Source organism: Pan troglodytes, chromosome 10 (assembly GCF_028858775.2).
Source record: "Pan troglodytes isolate AG18354 chromosome 10, NHGRI_mPanTro3-v2.0_pri, whole genome shotgun sequence".
In the NCBI taxonomy this organism is placed as follows: domain Eukaryota; kingdom Metazoa; phylum Chordata; class Mammalia; order Primates; family Hominidae; genus Pan; species Pan troglodytes.
The window spans coordinates 82248818-82272043 of NC_072408.2; the positions used below are offsets into that span (position 1 = coordinate 82248818).

At 37.5% G+C, this 23226-nt stretch overlaps 2 protein-coding genes across 2 annotated transcripts in view; one reads left to right on the forward strand and one right to left on the reverse strand.

Moving 5' to 3' along the window:
- On the forward strand, window positions 1-21490 carry GLIPR1 (GLI pathogenesis related 1). The gene is made up of 6 exons (XM_009425866.5): window positions 1-788; window positions 1568-1813; window positions 9888-10000; window positions 15038-15123; window positions 18179-18205; window positions 18309-21490. Exons 1-6 carry the CDS (start codon window positions 615-617, stop codon window positions 18461-18463), a joined length of 801 nt encoding a protein of 266 aa, XP_009424141.1. The 5' UTR covers window positions 1-614; the 3' UTR covers window positions 18464-21490.
- Window positions 16360-23226, reverse strand: part of KRR1 (KRR1 small subunit processome component homolog) — a 15094-nt gene continuing 8227 nt past the window's right edge. Inside the window, exons 8-10 of the mRNA XM_003952244.6 lie at window positions 21560-21637; window positions 21360-21453; window positions 16360-19454 (exon numbers count right to left, since the gene is read on the reverse strand). Coding sequence (XP_003952293.2) covers window positions 19312-19454; window positions 21360-21453; window positions 21560-21637 — 315 coding nt within the window. The 3' untranslated portion in view covers window positions 16360-19311. The remainder of the gene's footprint in view (window positions 19455-21359; window positions 21454-21559; window positions 21638-23226) is intronic.

Genomic DNA, 23226 nt, shown 5'->3' on the forward strand with positions numbered 1-23226 from the left:
ATTCTTTCTACTATTCTCTCTCTCAATCCCTCTCTCTCTCTCTTTCTCTCTCTCTCTCTTTCTCTCTCTCTCTCTCTCACACACACACACACACGCTTACATGTTTCTACCATCGTGAATGAATTCTAGGTCACGTTTATGATGTTAACCAGATATTCCAACCACTATGTGTTGATATGACTCTAAAAAGAAAAAGATTTCTGAAAGCATTTTGCGAGGCATTTATAGAAGTAAGAGATATTTTCATTTTATCACCGCAACCTCCATTAAAAATTGGAGACTATTATTCCTGGAGACTTCAGAATTTTCTTTGGAAATATCTCCCAATTCAAAAGGAAGTCTGACACAGCCTCATAAAAATCTATGTCGTAATAGGTGCTGTGTCACTGAAAACCACTGAAAAGACAGGGTTAAGAACACAAAGTGAGCTGCACACCATATATGGAGAAACCCGTTTCTTAAAACTAGTGATGAACTCATGCTCTGTTCTGTTTTCTCAAAGCTGAAGTCGGCTAGGTTTGCAAAGCTGTGGGCTGAGCACTCAGGCAATCACACTCTCAGAAACTGCGGCGGCTCTGGACTGCAGCCTCCCAAGGCTCCATGCCAGACAAAGCATGCGTGTCACACTTGCTACAATAGCCTGGATGGTTTCTTTTGTCTCCAATTATTCACACACAGCAAATATTTTGCCAGATATCGAAAATGAAGATTTCATCAAAGACTGCGTTCGAATCCATAACAAGTTCCGATCAGAGGTGAAACCAACAGCCAGTGATATGCTATACATGGTAAGGAAAATATCATTAACTGTGGCGTCAGTCAGTCAGAAACAACTAATGTGTATTGACTTTGGTGTTAATACCTTCGTAATACTGAATGATTTTTTTTTCATTGTGCTTAACGTATGCAGTAAATTCACAGTCTGTGATCAAAACACTTCCAGTTTAGCTCTGTCTACCCAACTGTTGTTATAAGCAAGTGCCACAGCACATTTTACTTCTCTTTGGACACTTCCTGTTTTCTGGTTGTCAGTGGATTTTACTTCTCTTTTTGTTATTTTCCTCCCTGTTAATTTTTGTGATTTGTTTTTTTGTTTTTTGTTTTTTGTTTTTTTGTCTCTAAATTTACTTTTTTTGTTGCTGACAAAGTACTGAGTTGCTCAGGTAGGCAGAATGGCATCTGGGGAAAGGATGGGATTTTGATTCAGTAAGGCTTGGGATTGAATTTCAGATCTGTGGCTTTAAGCTGGTTTTTAACCTTTCTGAACTTCTTAGGATATGGGCTGTTGTGATTATGGAATAATGTTGTGAAACACGGCACACACTATTTTGCCCATAATTAGCCTTCAGTGAAATGTCAGTTTTCCTTAGATTCTAAATTCCATGAAACTAAATTGTCACGTTTCCTACCAGCCCTACTCAGTGCTTGAAGACCATATTTATAGAGGACTCATATGCAGTGGTATCTTCTCTCCTTATCTCACCTCGTTTTCCATTCAAATTCCCACTGTACTCACCCCAGTTACATTTTAGATGAACCCCCTATTGTTTAATGTTTATTTTTGCAGACTTGGGACCCAGCATTAGCCCAAATTGCAAAAGCATGGGCCAGCAATTGCCAGTTTTCACATAATACACGGCTGAAGCCACCCCACAAGCTGCACCCAAACTTCACTTCACTGGGAGAGAACATCTGGACTGGATCTGTGCCCATCTTTTCTGTGTCTTCTGCCATCACAAACTGGTATGACGAAATCCAGGACTATGACTTCAAGACTCGGATATGCAAAAAAGTCTGTGGCCACTACACTCAGGTAAGGATCTGCCCTATATTATCTTGAAACTGTCTTTTCAAGTGTGAGGAGAAAAATTGTACTATGAGGTTAAGAAAATGTATAGTATGCTAGTATACCTGTAAATATAAGGGAGTTAAATAGAACAGCCTCCAATAACAGAAAATAGTGCTTGAAAAGTTCAGTTGTGTGAACTAAACACATAATAGGTAATATGTGAGGCCCACCAACTTGGACAGGCTTTGAACAATTCCTGCAACAGCTATTCTCCCATAGGACTTTATTCCATTTGTGAGAAATCAAGGAACCTTATGAGTGAAAGGATTTTCAGGTTCCAGCTGGCATGAGTTTTAAATGAAATTTGAGCCAATTGTTTTGGGACTATAAAATTGGAAGAAACAAGACTCTCAGACAGAAACATCAATAAGAACTGATGCTTCCACAACCTCTCATTCTCTCAACCATCGACTGAAAACCTACTGTGTGCCATGCACTAGGCACCATGCACGGTGCTACACAAGGAGGGAGAAAAAGTCAGTCCCAGGCCAACAGAGAGGCCAACGTGTAAACTTATATGAACCATTCTGAAGGTATTCTGCCCCCAGAATCCATATTATTAGTCCCAATAGCCACATTCAGAGCCACCCATTGAGTTTTTTTTTTTTTTTTAATTTTTACTCAAGCTGATTCTGGCTCCCTAACCCTACCTCACATTTGCAGCATGATGGAAACAACTCTCTAGGGAGCATCTGTCATAATCCTCTTCAGACACTGCCTTCCTCTCCTGGCTACATTTTGTTTATTTACTGTCACTTCCTGGCCATCCTTGTCAAACCAATAACGTACGGTACTTAACCTATAATTGACTGTTTTGGGGCACAAAAAATCAGTTGAAATGAGGTATGAAGGCAAAAACGTTTCTATCAAGGCAGTTACATTGAAATATTAGGTGGTTTTAAGGAACAACCTGGTGTTAGAAAAACTCCCTCACTCCAGCTCAGCCTTATAAAGCCTGTGATCTCATTCGTGGTGTTACAGATGAACCAAGTTTGGTGCAGTTACAAAAAATTATTATAAGAGTAAAATGAATTTCTCCTAAATTTACTTTATAAATTAACAATTTTGGTTTACCTTTACAAATAAATTTAACCAGGAAATAAGTTTCCTTGGATTCCAACAAGACCTAGGGGAGTAGAAAGCTAAATCTAGATAGCCTACAAGTGGTACTTGTACTGTTATGCATTGCGGTATTTAAATACTCAGAAATAATTGTGAGTTTGAGGGTGCCTACTTTCATTTATTTGTCAGTGTTTAAGCTTTTACCCTATAACAGGCACTAGTGATATGTCTTAGTCCAGATTCTTGGAAAACAGAGCCTGAGACAATAGTTTATGAGCTAACATTTTATTGGGATACAATCTTGGAGAAGCGGAAGTGAGGAGGAATAGGTAATGAGCCAGGGAAGGAGGAGAAATACAGCTGGAAATGGTCCCTGACCCTCAGAAATTGACCTTTTGGGAGAGACTTATGTGTAAATGGATTATGACAGTGTTTGGCTAGTACAATTTAGAGAAGCTGACAAAGTGCCATGTGAGCAAGGAGGACAGAATGAGCAACTTATCCGGCCAAAAGGAAGTGTAAAGCTTCACACTGCTGGAGATGTGTGGATTGGTACTTGAAAACTGAGTGGGAGTTTTTCAGATGAAAAGGAAAGGGAAGAGAATTCTCAGCAAGGTGTGGAAAGTATACAATGTGTATGAATGGGCCTGGTACTTTAGATCAATGGCAAGAAGCTCAGCATGCCAAATATATAGAGGTCAAAAGACTGTAAAATTGACAACAGACTCCTAAACCATGCTCAATACACAAGTTAAGACACTCCATGTTCACTATTCCAGGAAATCTAAAGAAGAGAACATTTGAGTTTATGCCATAAATGCCTGAGATTTCACAGATGGCCCTCCCAAAATTAACTGAGCTTACTTGTAAAATTTCCCCTTACATCTAAGGGAAAAAAGGAGGACTAATATTTTTGTCATGAGAAAATTCATTTTCTAAAACCCAGTCCCATACATACAGATATTAAAACCCAAGCTCAGTGATCCTAACATGAGTGATCCTCTTTAAGAAACCACTACATTCTACCCCCACTTCAGAAGAGGGGCACTCATCACAGGGAGAATGTCCAAGAACCCCCTGGGCTGGGAAGATAGAGCAGCAGCAATCACTTTTTAAATGGGCATAGTGTTTAGCTCTCTACACTGAAGACCTCATTCAATTATTACCACAAATCTATTAAGGAGATGTTAATGGTATTACCCACAGGTGAATAAACAGACTTAGAAAGGTTAATAAGTTGTTCCCCTGATGTCATTTAGCTAGTAAGATGAAGAGTTGAGGTTCAGATATTAGATATGTTGGAAGGCTTAAATAATAATTTCACTTGCGTCCTTGTGAAGAGACCACCAAACAGTCTTTGTGTGAGCAATAAAGCTTTTTATCACCTGGGTACAGGCAGGCTGAGTTCAAAAAGAAAGTCAATGAAGGCAGATGGGGTGGAGCTGTTTTATAGGATTTGGGTAATGGAAAATTACAGTCAAAGGGGGTTGTTCTCTGGCTGGCAGGGGTGGGAGTCACAAGGTGCTCAGTGGGGGAGCTTTTGAGCCAGGATGAGCCAGGAGAAGGAATTTCACAAGGTAATGTCATCAGTTAAGGCAGGAACAGGGCATTTTCACTTCTTTTGTGATTCTTCAGTTACTTCAGGCCATCTGGATGTATACGTGCAGGTCACAGGAGATATGATGGCTTAGCTTGGGCTCAGAGGCCTGACAAATAAAATATGTATACATTATCTAATAAAATACTAGTATTTAGTAGGCATTGAACAAAGGGTAGATCCTTACATGAGCTGGTTTTCCAACAATCATAATGGAAGAAGGATCTGATAGCTAGGTGAAAGACTGTTTTCATCATGACAAGAAATCTTCCCGGGGGACTCAAAACTACTCAATTGCTGTGTTAAATTCATGCTGAACAGTTACTTTAAGTGGATATTACAACCTCCTACTTATCCTCATCTCCTCTTCAAAAATCGAGCTATTTGCAGATTTTGGCTGATGATGGGAGGTTGTACAGAATAAAGAAAATAGATTCAGGCCCATTAACTCCTCACAAAATGTATGATATTTCTTGATGTATTCATTCAACACTTTAGCTTTGTCTTCACTGGAGATAGACTGGCATTGAGAAAAAATGTTGGTGTATAAAATGGAAGATGACTCAAATTCGACATTCTGTTGCTGACAGTTCAGCTTTATAAAGTTTAGAAATAGTTTAATTAAAGTATCTGGGCAGGGTAGATTACTTGGATTTGATAGTGCTAGGATTTCTCACTAGATGGCGCTACTGATCTTATTTTAGTTTTTCTCTCCCTGCCTCCTCCTCCCACCCTCTTGACAGCTTTATTTTTATACTCGCATAGAACCATGGAAATGTGACCTGTTTCACAATTTCTGTAGTAGGTTTCATATATGTTACAATGTTACCATACTCCCGATAATGAACCAGAAGAGCTCATACCGAGAATTGAAAGGGAAAGATGGTGGGAAGGGGTTGTGGGCCTATAAGGGAGACATCTTCCTTCCCTCTGGGTTCCCCAGGTGCAGTGCTTTTGTAAGAAAGGTATACAGAGTGGTTCCTGGTTCTGAAGAGCTTGCTAAAAGAGAAAACACTCTAAAAGCATCTTGCTGAGGGCATGGACTGTCCTCACAGTACTTCATGGCCAGTCAGAATTAGGTTCCAATCTTTTACCTACAAAAGGAAGAGCAATAACACTTTATAAGGATTAAACATGATGTCACATGTAAAATGCTTAATGGTACACCTAAGTTCTCAAAAATGAGTAGCACTTATAATTATGGTTTTTTGTTTACTACAGTAAGAAAACATACAACAGAAACCTGCCTGATAAAAAAAAAAAATTAAAGTGTTAAGAATTTTTAAGCCTAAGAAACTTAGTGGTAAGGGAATGAAACGAGAATATTTGCTGAGTGCTTGCTATGTTCCAGAAGCTCATTTAAAACTTCAAAATAGGCCTATGGAGTTGGTATTGTTATTATCCTCATTTAATAGATAAGGAACCTAAGACCAAGGTCACACTGTAAGTGGCAAAGCTTGAATATGAACTCAAGCCTTGTGGCTCCAAAGCCCACAAGTTTAACCAAAAACCAGAGTGCCCATGAAGCTTTTAAAAAGAGACTGACTTGGAAAGATAGATAAACTGTGCTACATCCACGTAATAAATATTACTCAGCAATAAAAAGCAGTGACTACAAATGAATACAACAAATGCCTATACTAAGTGAAAGAAGCCAGATTCAAAAAGCTATATTTAGACTGATTCCATTCATATAACATTCTGGAAAAGGCAAAACTACAGAAACAGATTAATGACTGCTGGGGTCTGCGGGTGGGGGTTGACCACAAAGGGGCTCAAGGGAACTTTCTGGGGCGATAACAATATTCTATATCTTGAATGTGGTAGTGGCTACACAACTGTATTCTTTTGTCAAAATTCATAGAAATGTACATCTAAAAATCATAAATGTTATTGTATCTTTATTATACCCTAATAAACCTGACTTTTAGAAAAAGAGGCCAACTAAAACACACAAAATGAATGGTAACTAACATTTGCACACTTCTGAGGAAAAAGTATTAAAATGGGGAAGGGATCCAAAGATTAAGAATACTTTTGATATAACAACGCTACAGAAGAAAGTGCTGGAAGACCAAAGGATAAAAATATAAAATGAGCCAAGGTGACAATAAAGGAATAAAGACAACACTGAACACAGCATGCATAGGAATTACCTGAGGAACTTGTTAAAATGCAGACTCCAAAAGCAACTCCAGTGACTGGCATTCAGTAGGTCTGGGACAGGCCCAAGATCATTTTAAACAAAGGACCCCACATAAAATCACTTGAGATATAGAATAAAATTAAGAAATTTTAAAAATAAAACAAAACTGATTAGAAAGTAGAAGTTTAAGGATCAAACCTGAGGATTAACAACCCTTATAAAACTGGGCTTTCGCAGTGAGACAGAGGCCTAAGCTGATTCATTGCCTGTTCAGGCTGGAGTTCCCCGCAGGGGGTTCCTGGGGATAAATGTTTCTAGGGAGCACCCCTTTTAGATCATGGAGTAGGGAAGTACACTCGCCCTTGCCAAAGGAGGGTACCCTCTCCAGTTGCCAAACCAAGGAGAAGGCAGCCCACACTCTGCCCATCATCTCCCTAGTCACGTCCCCACTTCTACCACACCTTTAAATCTTGGAGAAGCTGAGACTCCAACCTCAGCTCCCCTCTTGCCTCACTTCCTACTCTCCCTCCAGGTGTCACAGGAAAGGGGTCGGGATCCAAACCCCAAGAGAGGGTTCTTGAATCTCGCGCGAGAAAATCCAGGGTGAGTCCGTAAAGTGAAGGCAAGTTTATCAAGAAAGAAAAGAAATAAAAGAATGGCTACTCCATAGACAGAGCAGTCCTGAGGGCTGCTGGTTGCCCATTTTTATGGTTATTTCTTGATGATATGTTAAACAAGGGGCAGATTATTCATGCCCTCCCTTTTTAGACGATACAGGGTAACTTCCTGATGTTGCCACGGCATTTGTAAACTGTCATGGTGGGAGTGTAGCAGTGAGGACACCAGAGTCACACTCATCGCCAACTTGGTTTTCGTGGGTTTTAGCTGGCTTCCTTACTGCAACCTGTTTTATCCGCAAGGTCTTTGACCTGTATCTTGTGCCAAACTCCTATCTCCCCTGTGACTTAGAATGCCTAACCGTCTGGGAATGCAGCCCAGTAGGTCTCAGCCTCATTTTACCCAGCCCCTATTCGAGACGGAGTTGTTAGTGCCAGGCATGGTGGCTCACGCCTGTAATCCCAGCACTTTGGGAGGCCGAGGCAGGCAGATCACCTGAGGTCAGTAGTTTGAGACCAGCCTGACCAACATAGTGAAACCCCATCTCTACTAAAAATACAAAATTAGCCGCGCATGGTGGCACATGCCTGTAATTCCAGCTACTTGGGAGCCTGAGGCAGGAGAATCACTTGAACCTGGGAGGCGGAGGTTGCAATAAGCCGAGATTGCACCATTGCACTCCAGCCTGGGCAACAAGAGCAGAACTCCGTCTCAAAAACAAACAAACAAAAAAACAAAACCACAACAAAAAAACACAACACCAAGATGGAGTTGCTCTAGTTCAAACACCTGATACAGGGAGTAAATTTCATTTATTTTTAAAGTAAACTTCTTCATTTTCTGCAGCCACACTGGCTTTTCTTTGAGTTCTGTGAATGGGTCAGTCCCACCCAGGGATCACACAGGATGTTGCCCTCTGCTGGAAGACTCCAGACCAGCTCATCCCAGCTCCAGCTCCACCTCATTTCTTCAGAGAAAGGCACCATGCCATATATGCCCTTAGCATCTTCCACTTCCTATTCACAGTGGTCAAACCCTCACCTGATGAGTTTCATGACTGCTTTTTTTCTAAGTTTTGTGAATGTACCCACTGGTTCTAGCTCACTCAATTTTGAATGTATTTGGCACAGTTCTTATGACAGAATTGCTCAAAAACTTATGAGTAAAAAATAATTTAAAATGTAATTTGGTACTGCTGTAAAAATGAGTGCATTTAATTGCTAGCTGTATCCACCTTTAAATACTCTCTTCTTTAGGCTTTTGTGACACCAAACACTCTTGGTCAAGATGGGCTATATAATTGAATTTGTGGAGCCCATTGCAAAATGATGTGGAATCTTTTGTTCAGAAAGCAAAAGAAAAGCACCACTAAAGGTGCTAAAATATGTGACAGCACTGATCTAAACCAAGCATGGGGCTCTTTTGAGTGCTGGATCCCATGTAACAGCGCAGGTCTCTCTGTTCTTGGTTTCCCTCCTACATCACTGACCACTCCTTCAGTCTGTTTTGCAGGCTGGTTTTGTGTTTGCTTTCATTATCCCAGACTCTCATTTACTTGATCTATTATATTTGCCTGTGTGATCTAATCTTGCCCCATGTCTTCCAGATTTACATCTCTAGCCTTACCCTGTCCTCTGGACTGCAGCCACCAAGTCAATCTTCACTTGATGTCTAATAGGCCTCTCAAAATCAACATATTCTGAACAAAACCCCTGCCCATGCTCCCACCTACCCTCCCCCTTCCCTAGTTTTCTCCATCTCAGTAAATGTTTCTCAGGCCCCAAACCAAAACTTTATCTCTTCCCCTCTTACCCTACACTCAAAATCCTTTTAACTTTACCTCTAAGCTGAGCCATGAACCTGATTCATTCTTGGGAGCTCCACTGGCATCACCCACGTGTGAGTCACTATCTTTTCATTCTTGTACCACTGAAACAGCCTCCAAAATTACCTGCTTCCTGTTCCCCTTGCTCTTCTCAGTCCGTTCACTTCATAACCACCAAAGTGACCTAAGACATGAAAAAGAACATAGCACTCACAAGAATCTCCCTGATCGGTTTCTCTGCCTTTGACCTCACTGCTTACAACTCTCTCCAACTCATCAGATCTTGGCTTCACTTGCTTTCTTCCTGCCAATCTATAATGCCAAGCAAATTCCATCTCAGGGCCTTTCTCCCTGGTGTTCCCTCTGCTTGGAATGCTCTTCCTCCATTGTTTAAGTTTCCTGAATGTTTGTTCTGAGTGCTGCATCCTCGTCGTCCAAGTCTCAGTTCAAATGCTTCCTCTTCAGAGATGTCTTCCCTGAACACCCAAGTAAAATCAGCATCACCTCGCCAGCAATCACTCCCTATTGCATTACCCTGTTTTATTTCTTCATTGTACTGTCAAAAATTATCTTATTATTTCACACACATACACACACACACACACACACACAGCCCCACACCAATAATGGTAACTACAGGTCTATCCAGCTGATTTCTGAGCATCTAAACCTTCCTGGGTTTTAAGCACTCTAACTAGAGTGGTATACCTCACCATGTTTATGAAGACCTAATCATACCCAATGTTTATCTTATGGTTTCTCTCTGTTAAAAATCCTTATTTCCTTTCAGGTTGTTTGGGCAGATAGTTACAAAGTTGGCTGCGCAGTTCAATTTTGCCCTAAAGTTTCTGGCTTTGACGCTCTTTCCAATGGAGCACATTTTATATGCAACTACGGACCAGGGTAAGTGCCTGAATCAACCGGTTTATAGGAAACGCCCCCCCCAAAAAACAACAAAAAAAACATTTTAGCAGTATTCCTCTTCATTATAGAAAATCTGGATAGTAAAGTATAAATAAAAAATTAACATAACCTTTAATTCTTCTGCCCAGAGATATACTTAATTAACATTCTGGTACATTTTTCTTGGAGAGAGAGAGGGTGTGTGTGTGTGTGTACATCCTTTATATATACTACCTAAATACATACGCACATATTTTTAAGAGTGGTAAGACTAAAATATTCATCAGGGACATAAATTGTATATGGTAATACCACAAAGTGGAAGAACTGATGTTATATTTATTGGTTTATTAGAAACTTGGCAATTTTACACAATTTTCAAAGCAAAACAGATTCCTCAACTTATATAACCTATTTCACTTACTTTTGACAGTTGTTTTTAAAACAGATATAGTTCCCACTTTGGGAAACAGGGCAAACACCTTCCTCCTACTTTCTTTAAACTTACATATGTGTGCTTGTGTCATACACATATTTAGAAAACTGATCATACTGAAAATATACATTTTCTATTTTTCACTTAAAATTATGCTGTGAAAAATTTTCCCCTTTTCAAAATTTTAAGTGATTTTAATCATAAAAATGATAGATTGTTTATATAATGCTTACAATGCTCTCAGCACTGTTAAAGTGCTTCACATATATTAACTTAATCTTCACCAGAAGTTTATGAGATGGCTCCTATTACTACCCCTGTTTGGCAAATGAGAACAGCAAGGCACACACGGGTCAGCAACCTGCCCAAAGTTCTACAGTTAGTGACTATCACTGATGGACTTTGATCTGGCTGTCTAGCTCCAGAGTCCATGCTCTTGATGGTACCACCATCCTGTTGAAGAATTTAGATTGCTCACTATATTTTCATTTAATATATGATGAACAACCTCATATATATATCTTCAGTCACTTCTATTTCCCTATAATTCCTTGAGATACTAGCACGTAAAGACTGTGACCATTTTTGTTTTAAGTACATATTGCCAAATTACATTCCACCATTATATCAATTTGTATTTCACCATCAGTACTAGGTATTATAATTTCTTAGTATTTTCTAATTTGATGGAAATGGCATTTCATTTGCTTTCTTTTGCATCTCTGTGATTACTAGTAATTATAAATTTCTTCACATAATTGTCTATTTATATTCCTTTTTCTGTGAATCATGTGGGCTGACCATTTTTCTACTAGATTTTCTTATTTATAAAAGTTTTTATATTTTAAAGGTTTTTAACCATTTGCAATATATATAATGATCTTTAATTTGTTGCCTTTGAATTTTTGGATTCCTGGAGATTGGCTGAAAGAAAGCCATTTCCCTGGTGTAATGTGCAGAAGACATGCTCGATACTCTGACTGAGTGCTGTAGGTGTGAAGGAGACAAAGCGTCATTCAGAAGATGACAGCTTTGACTTAATATCTTAAGAGTTGGAAAATAAAGAAAACCCAGAAAAAACTAGACAAAGCCATAATTCAGTTAGTGGTAACTTTTCATGACTTTTTTTTTTTTTTTGAGACAGGGTCTCTCACTCTGTCACCCAGGCTGGAGTACAGTGGCTCGCTTACGGTTCACTGCAGCCTTAACCTCCCAGGCTCAAGCAATCCTCCCAACTCAGCCTTCCTAGTACCTGAGACTACAGGCACATGCCACCATGCCCAGTTAACTTTTTGTAGAGACAGAGTTTTGCCATATTGCCCAGGCTCATCTCCAACTCCTGGGCTAAAGTGATCCACCTGCCTCAGCCTCCCAGAGTGCTGGGATTATAGGCATGAGCCACTACACCCGGCCTCATACGACATTTTTAATGGTTAAGATACAATTAATTTACTGTGTGACCCTGGAAAAGTTAACTCTGAATCTCAGTTTAACCTCCAATAGATCAGGGTTACAGGACCCATCACTTAGAGTAGCTATGAAAGTGACAAGAGAAGGCTTTGTAAAATACTAGGTATATATAATGCTTGGCAATAGTGAATGTTTTGTAAGTATTCATGATTTTTATTCATTAAAGTATAAATGTAAATTTTCCTGGTTTAGACTCACTTATCTTCAGAGTTATAAACAATATTAAATTATAAAACTTACAACCAAAGTTATAATGCTTCCATAAAGACTAACTTCAAATATTCATTTATTCAACAAATATTTGTTTTACTGAGCTCCCAAGGAGAACAGGGCAGTCTCTGTCTTTATGAGAGTAATATTTATGGGGCAAACAGATAATAAAAATACAAGTAAAATAACTGCATCATTATGGGGCAATTAAGGAACTATAAATAATACTGTAATAGAAACTATCAATAGGCAAGGCCCCTATTTAGAATAATCAGGGAAGGCCTTCTTGTGTTATATTTAAGCTTAGGCATGAAGAATGAGAAGGAATCAGACATAAGAACTCCTGGAACAGCTGTCTAGTGGAGAAAAGAACAGCAAAACTTCCGTGAAGAAAAGTTTGGCAAGTTTAAACCACAGAGACTGGTGCCCTCAGTCTGCTAAACAGATGAAACGGGGGGAGGAAGGCAGTTGCAGATCTAGCGGGAACTTTTAGATCATGACAAAGTTTACATAAGAAATCATTCAAGTATATTAAGCAGGGGAGCGATGAGACCTTTAAATTTGGACATCAGTCTGGATGGAAAATGGATTAGAGGAGCATAAAAGGTAAAACAGAGAGACCAGTTAGGAATGTCATTTCCCTTTGCCCTCTGCCCTCTGAGGTATTATTTTCCTATACACAAAAAGTTGTAGGCCCCCCTTCCACATAATCTTAGGAAGTCCAGTATCCTCCTCAATATTTCTGATACCTCAGAATGGGGTCTGGGATGCTTAATCTTCCAGTTGCCTGTAATACTCTCCTCTTCATTTCCCCTGGGCACCATGAACAAGGGTATGGTGTGTAACAGATCTTTACTCAGAGTGGATTAGTGGAGGAGAGGATTATAGCACAGAAGAGGAAATAACTTTGACCACAAGATAGTCAAGATAGTACCAGTGTGCTTAGGCCGTCACTGCCTTAGGGACCCTTACCCATATTTATCTTTTTCTTTAAAGATTTGTCTTCGGTCTTCCCCTGGGTCCCATAACCCCAACCCTCTTCTCTCTCAGGCTACCAGGGAAAACATTGAAATGTCCTGTTGCTTTATTGTGCTGAATACTTTAGGTCCCACAGTCTTAATGACTCCCATCTAGACAAATCCAGGCCTTTCCAGTAGCATGTTTCTCCCAAGATGAATACTACCATTTCCACAGACCTCACCGACTGTCTTTGTTTTTAGCTTATTTTTAAGTAGCATTTTTTACCTTTTCCTTTACAGTTTGGAATGCACAACTAAGTATCATAAATGACTTTATTAAAATCATTCTAGAACTTAAACCACTTAATACTGTGCTTATTAACAATGAAAGACATTCCAATGATTAATGTCTATTTTGGACATCTTTTGAAATTGCTATCAGAATTTCTACTATATTACCTTTTTTCCATGGTGTAGAGTAAGCAGAGGGCTAATTAAATTTCTGAAGCAACTTAAAATTTGGAGCAAAATGAGATAAGAACATAGATTTGGGGTTGGAAATAAGGTATCGTTATAAAGTTGTGTGTCTAAGGTGAGAGTTCTCAACTTTGGAGGTAATTGTAGAGTGCTGGGGAGAGGAGGACCATAAACTTTGATTAGAAAAAAGTTTTATTTTTATTTTCACTAATCTCTATTAAAAATAACATTTCCTTTCATTATGAATGAAGACAACACTCCACCATCATATTAGCAATAAACGTGACTCTGACTTAGCAGTATCATCTTTGTAAATATCAGATATTTTCATACCACATTCCACTTGCTGCAGAGAACTCAAAATATAGTTTGTGTTCATCACTACATTGAAACTAATAGCCCCTGGTAGATCTTAATAGAGAAGCACATATTACTTTATCACAAATCTTGTTTTAAACATTTTGATAACTATTTCAATTTAATTGGTTTCCTTTATAATCCTATGTATTTTATGCATTTAACAACAAACTATGTTGAGAAAGAGCCCATAGGCCTCACCAGACTGCCAAAGGGTACAATTACACAAAAAAGTTTAGAACTTTTTCCAAAAGCAGAGTTCCAAAAAAAATTAGTGCAATGGCAGGTTCATTGAGATAAATGTGCAGCCTCTCCCCATTACTACTATGAGGATATTTATGGGGATATAAAATGCTTGGATATTATTTCACTTTCTAGTCTGTGACCTTGGTCAATTACTTATATTCTGTGACTCAGCCTCTAGCTATATAATGGGTATAAATAGACAACAGTAACTTCCTCATAGGGTTTTTGTGAAGATTATTTCATTCAAGGTTGTTTAGAACAAAGACAAGCACATGGTAGTGCTCACTAATTAGCAGCTATTATTCATATCACATCTTGTATGTGAAAACAATTTGTACTTTAGAAATTCCCCTATACCATTATTATTTTTTTGGAAGGCACCAGCCAAATGGCTCCTATCCAGTGAAAATTATGGAGGGCTGACCAACTGAGAATATTGAATGTGGGTCAACATAGCTTTTCTAAGATGGACAGTTTTTTGAATGGCAGTAATCATATAGGCCAGAGGGTAGGTAAAGAGAGGGAGCACAGCCCTGGAGTCAAATCCAGGTTTCCTCTGACTCTGAAATGTATAAATTGTGATTAAAGGTATCTCTTACATCTTTTGTCTCATCTGTAAAACAAGAATAACTTCCTCTCAGAGCTGTCACAATTAAATGGGATGCAGATTAAAACAGGTGCATAGACACAGGTACATAGAATGAACTATGCAAATATTAGCAGCCTTCCATTTCTGCCTTCCTGTCTTCACTTCTATTACCAACTCTCTGGACCTTTGTACTTCACTCCACTATTCTTCTGGATTTAGTTAAGGATTCATAGTAAATTGCAATTTTAAAAAACCGAAAAACTTCTAATGGACATCCTTCTTCTGCTTTACAGAGGGAATTACCCAACTTGGCCATATAAGAGAGGAGCCACCTGCAGTGCCTGCCCCAATAATGACAAGTGTTTGGACAATCTCTGTGGTGAGTAAAAGGAACAATCCACCAATAGAATAACGTAATAGTAACATGTAACTTTCTACAGAATTAACAATGAAACCATGTTTTATCCTAACGGCTATCTTCAAGGAAACTGGCATCAAGTAGCAATTAAACCAATGGCTTACTGTTCTAGGAATACATTTAAGAGAAATTTACATGTGAAAATCACGTTCTTTTTATTTAGTTCTAATTGGTCAAACAACAACAACAAAAAACTGTCAGAAACTGTAGACTAAGATTCCTAAGATTTGCTTATTTCAGCAAGATCAAAAATAAGTACAACAGGTCATCCAAACAAACAGAATTCTGGTTTTTTTTTTGTTTTTGTTTTTGTTTTTTTTTTGAGACAGAGTCTTGCTCTGTCACCCATGCTAGAGTGCAGTGGTGTGATCTCAGCTCACTGCAACCTCCATCTCATGGGTTCAGGCGATCCTCCTGCCTCAGCCTCCCAAGTAGCTGAGATTACCATGCCACCATGCCCAGCCTGGCCAACATGGCAAAAACCCCCTCTACTAAAAATACAAAAACTAGCTGGGTGTGGTGGTGGACGCCCGTAACCCCAGCTACTCAGGAGGCTGAGGCAGGACAATCACTTGAGCCCAGGAGGTGGAGGTTGCAGTAAGCAGAGATTGTGCCACTGCACTCCAGCCTGGGTGACACAGTGAGGGTCTATCTCCAAAAAATGAAAATAAAATAAAGCTGCAACATGGCACTTTTTATTAGCCAGACAGCATTTAATGAAGAAGTGTAGAAGCTGCAAGCAGTTAAATTTCCAAGGATGTTTTACTGAACATCCAAGCAAAATTCTGCTTTGTGATTTTGAAATATTAGTAAGTGACCAAGAGTTTATTTCTTGTTCTTGTTCTAGACACAAGCCCTTCCATCCCAGTATGTTTTTTACCATGGTGTGAAGGGGAAACTTCAATTAAGCTGTGCAAAGCCTGTGGTACTTTCGTGTCCATATTTGTAACAAACTGAACTCAGAGCAGCCGGGCTAGAGTAGGGTGCTTAGAATAGAGGAAGGACAGAGTCGGCCAAGTTCCACTGCACGAAATTTAGTTTGGAAAAAAGTGTTCCATTGCTCACGTTTTATAAGGTCCCTTGCAGGCCTAAAATTATAAAATTCTATATATTAAACTGCTTGCTCTCCTCCTTCCCATTTAATGTTGAATACTTATCTTTACATACAATCGTACTTTTGCAAAGTTTTCTGAGCCATTTTTCTCCCAGTCCAATCATTCTTTATTTCACTTATATCACTCTTGTGAAGAAAAGTAACATGTAGCCACAATGCAGATAATATCAAGGTATCAATGTATTCACTGAATTCTTCCTTTCACTCACTCTTCACTTCAAAACATATATATTTCTTCCTTCCAAATTAACCAGTATACATAAGGGCTAAAACTATGGATTTCAGAACCAGTATGCCAAGTTTTGGTGCAATTTCCAGTTTGACCACTGTGACTTTGGGCAAGTTTCTGCTTCTATTTTTTTCAACGAAACAACCGAGTGAAAAAATTGTTTCCCTTTAAAAATCTAGGCAATTAGTAACACTACCACCACCACAATGACAAAAATACTTCTGGTTTTAGCTTTTGATCTTTGGTGATCTAACCTGAGATGCTCTTTAATCTTGGGGAATAACATTTAGAAGATTAAAGCTGTAGTCCAATAATGAAAACCCTTGGACTCTTGAGAAGACACATGCTAACTTGTATTTATAAGATGTGAAACTCATTACCCATTTACTTCAGATAAGTGCTCAACATCTTACAGATTGATCTTGTCACTAATTTCCTATTCTCAAAGCTAGATTTATGTAATTTGTTTTCATGTAAGTTTAGGCTTACTTGAAAGTATTCTATTCTTCGCACTAATACTGAATAAGTAAGATTTGTGACTAAAAAACTTAAGAATCACCATTTGACCTTTTGTAAGGTCTGATGAAGGTAAAGGTTAGAGGATAAAAGCTTTTATTTAACAGATTCCTTCTCAGACAAATTATGGCAAGCACTGGAGCGTAAATTCCTTCGTGGTATTCCTTCGTGGTCTCCTAGATACTGCTGGTAGTTCAATAAATACCCTTGGAGGCCAAATCAGGACTGTTTTACAAAATGTGCTGGGCATATTAGTGGTACATAAGATGATTTTAGCTAGTTCACAGATGTACATTTGTTTCAATAGTTGAATATTGAACATTTAAAAATATATATAAGAAAAAATAACTAGAACATCACACTCTTGATTTCATGGACATAACTGCCAAGAAAAGTGAGGGTAGCATCTTTACAGTAATTCACCACAAAGCCCACTCACAGGTATGAAGACCAGGGATGCTCACAGTACCCAGAGGACCAGATGATTGATGGGTTCTACCACGAGCATCTAATAGTGACTGCTGCAGAATTGGTGTGGAAAAGGTTTCTATTTTATAAAAGAAAGTATCCAGAAGGCTAAAGGCAGTTGTGGAATTTATTTCTTCCCAGTGCTCTGATTGTCAAAATTTGAATAAAGCTCAGTGAAAGGAGGACAGTAATTAATGACTTGATAGCCAAACATCGTAATGATGATTTAGTGATATACTAGACTGGATGAAAGAGAGGTCACTGTCTTTTCACTATGGATTCATCATAAACAGTATCATTCTTCTCAGGAAGAAACTTATTTTTAGAACTATATTTTAATAAATTTCTCACATTCTAATATTTAATTTTTATTTTTTAAATTTTATTACCTGCTAGGTATGATGTGTAAAATGATTTTCCATTTATAGTAATGGTATAGTTTCCTTTTTATAAAAGGTTTATAAAGTTTATGTAAAAAGTCAACTTAAAAATACCAAGTTAATTCAGTCAGTTCAAAAAGTTTTGAATAATTAAACTTGGAAAGTCACTGCAATAAAGCCAAAACAAGTTAATGGTCATAATTATAAGACTTAGCTTTTTAAAATAAAACTCTCAACTGTATCTACCCTTTTAATCAACTGTATCTACCCTTTTAATTTTTTTTCTTTCTTCCCCCTAACTTTTTACAGTTAACCGACAGCGAGACCAAGTCAAACGTACGTACATCAATCTTAAATTGTTTCATTAAGAGCTATGTGAATTCTGTCAGTGCATTATGAGGAACAATGTCTAAGAGGGTATTCTATGTTTGTTTCACAGGTTACTACTCTGTTGTATATCCAGGCTGGCCCATATATCCACGTAACAGATACACTTCTCTCTTTCTCATTGTTAATTCAGTAATTCTAATACTGTCTGTTATAATTACCATTTTGGTACAGCACAAGTACCCTAATTTAGTTCTTTTGGACTAATACAATTCAGGAAAGAAAAAACCCAAAAACCAACCTTATTCACATATGGCTTTTTTTTAACCAATAACAATTAGGTGTACTTCTATTTTAAAACATTTCAGAAAAAAATATATGTTATAGCAATACTCTTACTCAAAAGAAGAAATTTCCTAACTCTATCAGATAAACTCATCTTTACTATAAATAAGCATTATTTGCAGGTTGCCACAGGTGGACTTTTAGTAAGTAACCTAACCCATGTTTCAGCTTCTAAATCTGCAAAATGAGCAAGGAAATGAGCAAGGTACAGTAGCACATTTTTAGGTGATTCTTAGTAACTCCAGTAGCCTTCATTAGTTAAAAACATTATTATTTTTTGCATGCTGCTTCGACTCTAAATATCTGGTTTTCCCTGTCTTTTTGGTTTACTACTTCCCCAGATTCAGAACAGAGGAGTAACTAGGGGATCTGATTTTAGAGGCCTTAATTTTCTGTTCATGGACTGTTAAAAGTAAAACCAAACTTTCAAAAGGGATAAACCTAAATATTTACTTATTATCAATCATTAGAGAGGGAACATCAAATGCTGGGACATCATTACTAACCAATAGCATCAGACACTGGATTTAATGGATAATCACAATGGTCGTAATGTATACAAAGACATATATACCACTTTCTAGTATAAATTTTTCAAAAAATACAATAATAATATAATTTATAAAGAACACTCTTCTATGAACCACCACCACCACCACCAAAAAAAAAAAAAGCCCTCAGAAAATTTCTCACAAATAAGGCAACTAATGCCTGATATCTCAAAATCCTTTACAAAAGGAGATAGTTCTAGTCAAGGAGTTTTGGGTATGTTACTTTTTTTTCTTCTTTTTCTTTTCATCTGCCTCCATCTTAAGTGCAATTTCTTCAGCTGTAAGAGCTCCCAGTTTCTTATTCTTTGCTTTCTTAACCTTTTCCTTGATGCTGGCCACATCAATTTTAGTTTCAGTAGAAGCTAGACAAATTAAAAGCACAACACATGTAATACTTTAGATTTTACCAAGTAAAACAAAGAATATATGTTTAACAAAGAATATATGTTTAAGGCAGTTAACTTCAGAGTATTTTTATAGTAAAACAAAGAATATATGTTTAACAAAGAATATATGTTTAAGGCAGTTAACTTCAGAGTATTCTTATAATTGAATAATTGAAAGATGATCACAGTATAAAATATAAAAACACTTGCCTAAAGCAGTTAGAAATTTCTTCAGACTAAGATAAAACAAATCATAAAATACTTTAAATATATATTAGTACAAGTATACATAAAAATGGCATAAATGGCATAATTGAACCAATTACTGGATTCAACTATATTAAGACTATTTCCTTAAATCCTACTTCAGACTAAATTATTTTACCTACATTCTTTTCCATATTTTGGAACTTTTGAGTCATTATTTTCCATCTTGCACATTAAAATAATTTAAAATTACATGTATTCCTTCTCAATAAGTTTAATCAGCTAACCCTAAGCTAGAGGTCAAAATCTACTTCCTCTAATATCAAAACCAAAATTTAAAGTTTTCCAAATATTAATTCAATATTAATTGAATATTCAATGAATTCATTTAATGTTAGATTAATTCAGAATATTAATTCGATGAATGACTAATTAATAGTATTTTAACAAGATTCTGGTATATTTAACAACATTTTGGTAATAAAGACAATAATTTGAGAGTATGTGGAGGTCCCCCTAATAGAAGCCAACTATCTAATCAATGCCAAAAGTGTGAACAAAATAGAGAAAGGAAGCAGTGAAAAAGAATGCAACTTTTTCTTACCATTCAAAGTACAGGATCACAGCATAAAAGAATCATAAGATAAAACATCATAATGTACAAACTACCCAGCAACCTGAGGAGCACAGAGTGTTAAAGCCTCCACCGTGTGGAGAAACTAAATTAGGGTAACTAGCTATTGAGTATATTGAGTACCTTCAAAGCACTCAACTGACAGGTTGTACAGACTGGAAATTATAATACTTATGACATTTCTACCTTTTATATAACCAATAATCTACCATAGAATGTAGTATTTTTAAAGCTATTAACAAGCAATATATTGAAATAATAATGTATTATATCTGTTTCTGACCCAGTCTATGTACAATATTGCTAAAATAATAATGTATTATATCTGTTTCTGACCCAGTCTATGTACAATATTGCTGGTGAGCCCTCTCCCTTCAGTGTGTCACTGTTCACTTTGGAGGGTTACTTTAGGAAGAGGATAAGTGTTACCACAGGGGAAAAAAATGCAGAAGAGGATGCATCAGAAGAAATGGCATGACAATGTTTTCTCTTAGTCTCTTAGTGTCTTTTTAAATACTAGGTTAGTGCGAAAGTGATTTCTGCCATTTAAAAACCACAATCACTTTCGCACTAATAGCTCCTGAATAAGACCTGTCAGCATCCTTTAGTCTAAGGTGATGAGAAATCCATGTTACCGATATAGAAGCCAAACTCTAAGCCAAGATCACATAAAGAGAAGAAAAAGTACAACTTCTGATAATTCCTCTTTGAGAGGCATGACAGCAGAGCTCAGGGACCTTCTTGCATTTCTACAGAAGATGCACTGGCTGCCCTGGGTTTGTATCTTTCACAACAAAGAGTCTTTTCCAAGCACAGACCAGAGGTCAGGAGAGGACTGTCGATCCAGTTTGCACTGAAATAGGCATTAGCTGCCTCTAAATTATAAATTATCTCAGCCATCCCTTGTCCTTAGGATTAGTAATTAATGAAATGCTAAGAGAACTGAAGAAAAGATACAACTGTTTCTTAAAAAGATTCAGACAAATTTACTATGGGTTTACTTTTCCTAATAAAGACTTTTACATCATAGAAAGCATTACCTTCCTTAGGTTTCACAATTGGTTTTTCCTTAGGTGGAATAAATGCTTTGTTTCTTTCCTCTTGTCTCTTACTGATGGCTTCTGCTTGTTTAGCCTACATTAATAAATAAAAAATACATCAGTTAAATGTATTTATAGTTAAATAATTCAAGTATCTATGAACTTTGCTATTCATGTGAGCCAGACATAAAGTGCCGTACCTTTATTGCTTCCATTTTCTGCCGCTTCTTCTGATTTGCCTTCAAAAAGTATTCACCACTAGCCAATTCTTTATCAATCTGTTGAAAATGGTATTTACAATTACATCAGAAATAATGTAGAGGAGAAGTCATGTCCTAAGCAAGTCACAATATCCTTAGGGTAAAAACAATGGGGTCAAACTGATTTATTAATAAAAATGGTAGTGACATAAAGGAAACAGAGTCTAAGCTGAGGGGAATACATACACAAAAGTGTGGAGGTAGGAAAGCACCTCCATGGAATACAACCCAGAGTAGTTCAGGGATATGGCATGGAAGGTCACTGATTCAGAAAAGTGTGAGAAGAAACTGGAGAGAGAGTTTTGGGGAAAATTTGAAGAAGCTTCAATGGCAGACAAAGTAGGAGGGATAAGATTTAGAAATGACTGTAGGTTTCTGAGAAGACTGTAAAGACCAAAGAATAATTTTAATGGAGAGGAATGAAGAATAGATGAGAGCCTGGAATAAAGGTAGTGGCATGCAGAATAAAAGCCAGAACTATCAGGAATTGGTGACTAATTAGCAAAAGCAACAGCTTGTTCATTCAATATACAGCCAACATGTAAAATGTGTATAACTGACCTGTCTCCCACTTACATAGCATTATTATATCTAAGGCACTGTTCTAAGCTCTTTATAATTACTCATTTAATCCTCATTAACAATTCTTTAAGATAGGTATTACCATTACTCCCACTTCAGGTATGGGGAAACTTAAGTATGGATGGGATAAATAACTCGCCCAGTCACATAATGAATAAGTGTTAAGAACAAGTCAATCGAGACATCACTGTTTCAAGAAGCTTACACAGCTACAGAAAAAAGATAAGTCAATTACTACAAGAAAGGGCCATAAGAAATAAGGCAGGTGTTATGGAAGCATGGTTTAATGACTGCATCACTCCACTTTCCCCCTAACTACTATCAATTTCCTCCATGATCCAACACTTCCATTGTTTTTTCACTATGATCATCATTTTCCCCGTCAATCACAAATCTTCCCTGAAAGACTCCAACCATGGTTGTGGAAAAAAGAGATGTAGAAAGCAATGAGTTCACATGCTGAGCAGAAGTAGAAAGGGAAGGCTTTAGGATATAGCCAAGGAAGGGAATAATGAAGCAAGAACCCCCAGGAGATAGGTGAAGTTGGAATTCAAAGAACACATAGAAGAGGCTGATGCAGGTGGAAGAAAACCCATACGTGAGAGAAGAGGAAACAGAAAGGGGTTCTTATCTGGTGGTCTCAAATATTTCAATAAAATGCAATGTCATATGCTAAACATGGGAGGGCACTGAGAGAATTAAGAGGAAACATGAATTTTGAATGAAATTAATCCAAAGATAAAACTTTCTCTAACTTAATTTGGTAGCCACGTTGCAAGGAAGAAGTCAAGTTTTTAGACTGATCCAAGTTTTAGAGCTTTGCTGAGAAGGTGGGACAGAAGTAAAAAGGGGCATGAATCAAAACAATGATGTACAAGAACAAAATGGAAACTGGTCATGGTGGGAAAGGAAATGAAGCAGAAGACACCTGACAAAAGGAATCATAACTTAGAAAAACGGTGGGTGTTACAATTTACAATTTAAGATTTCAGAACAAGAACAATCATAGAGCACACAGTCACAAT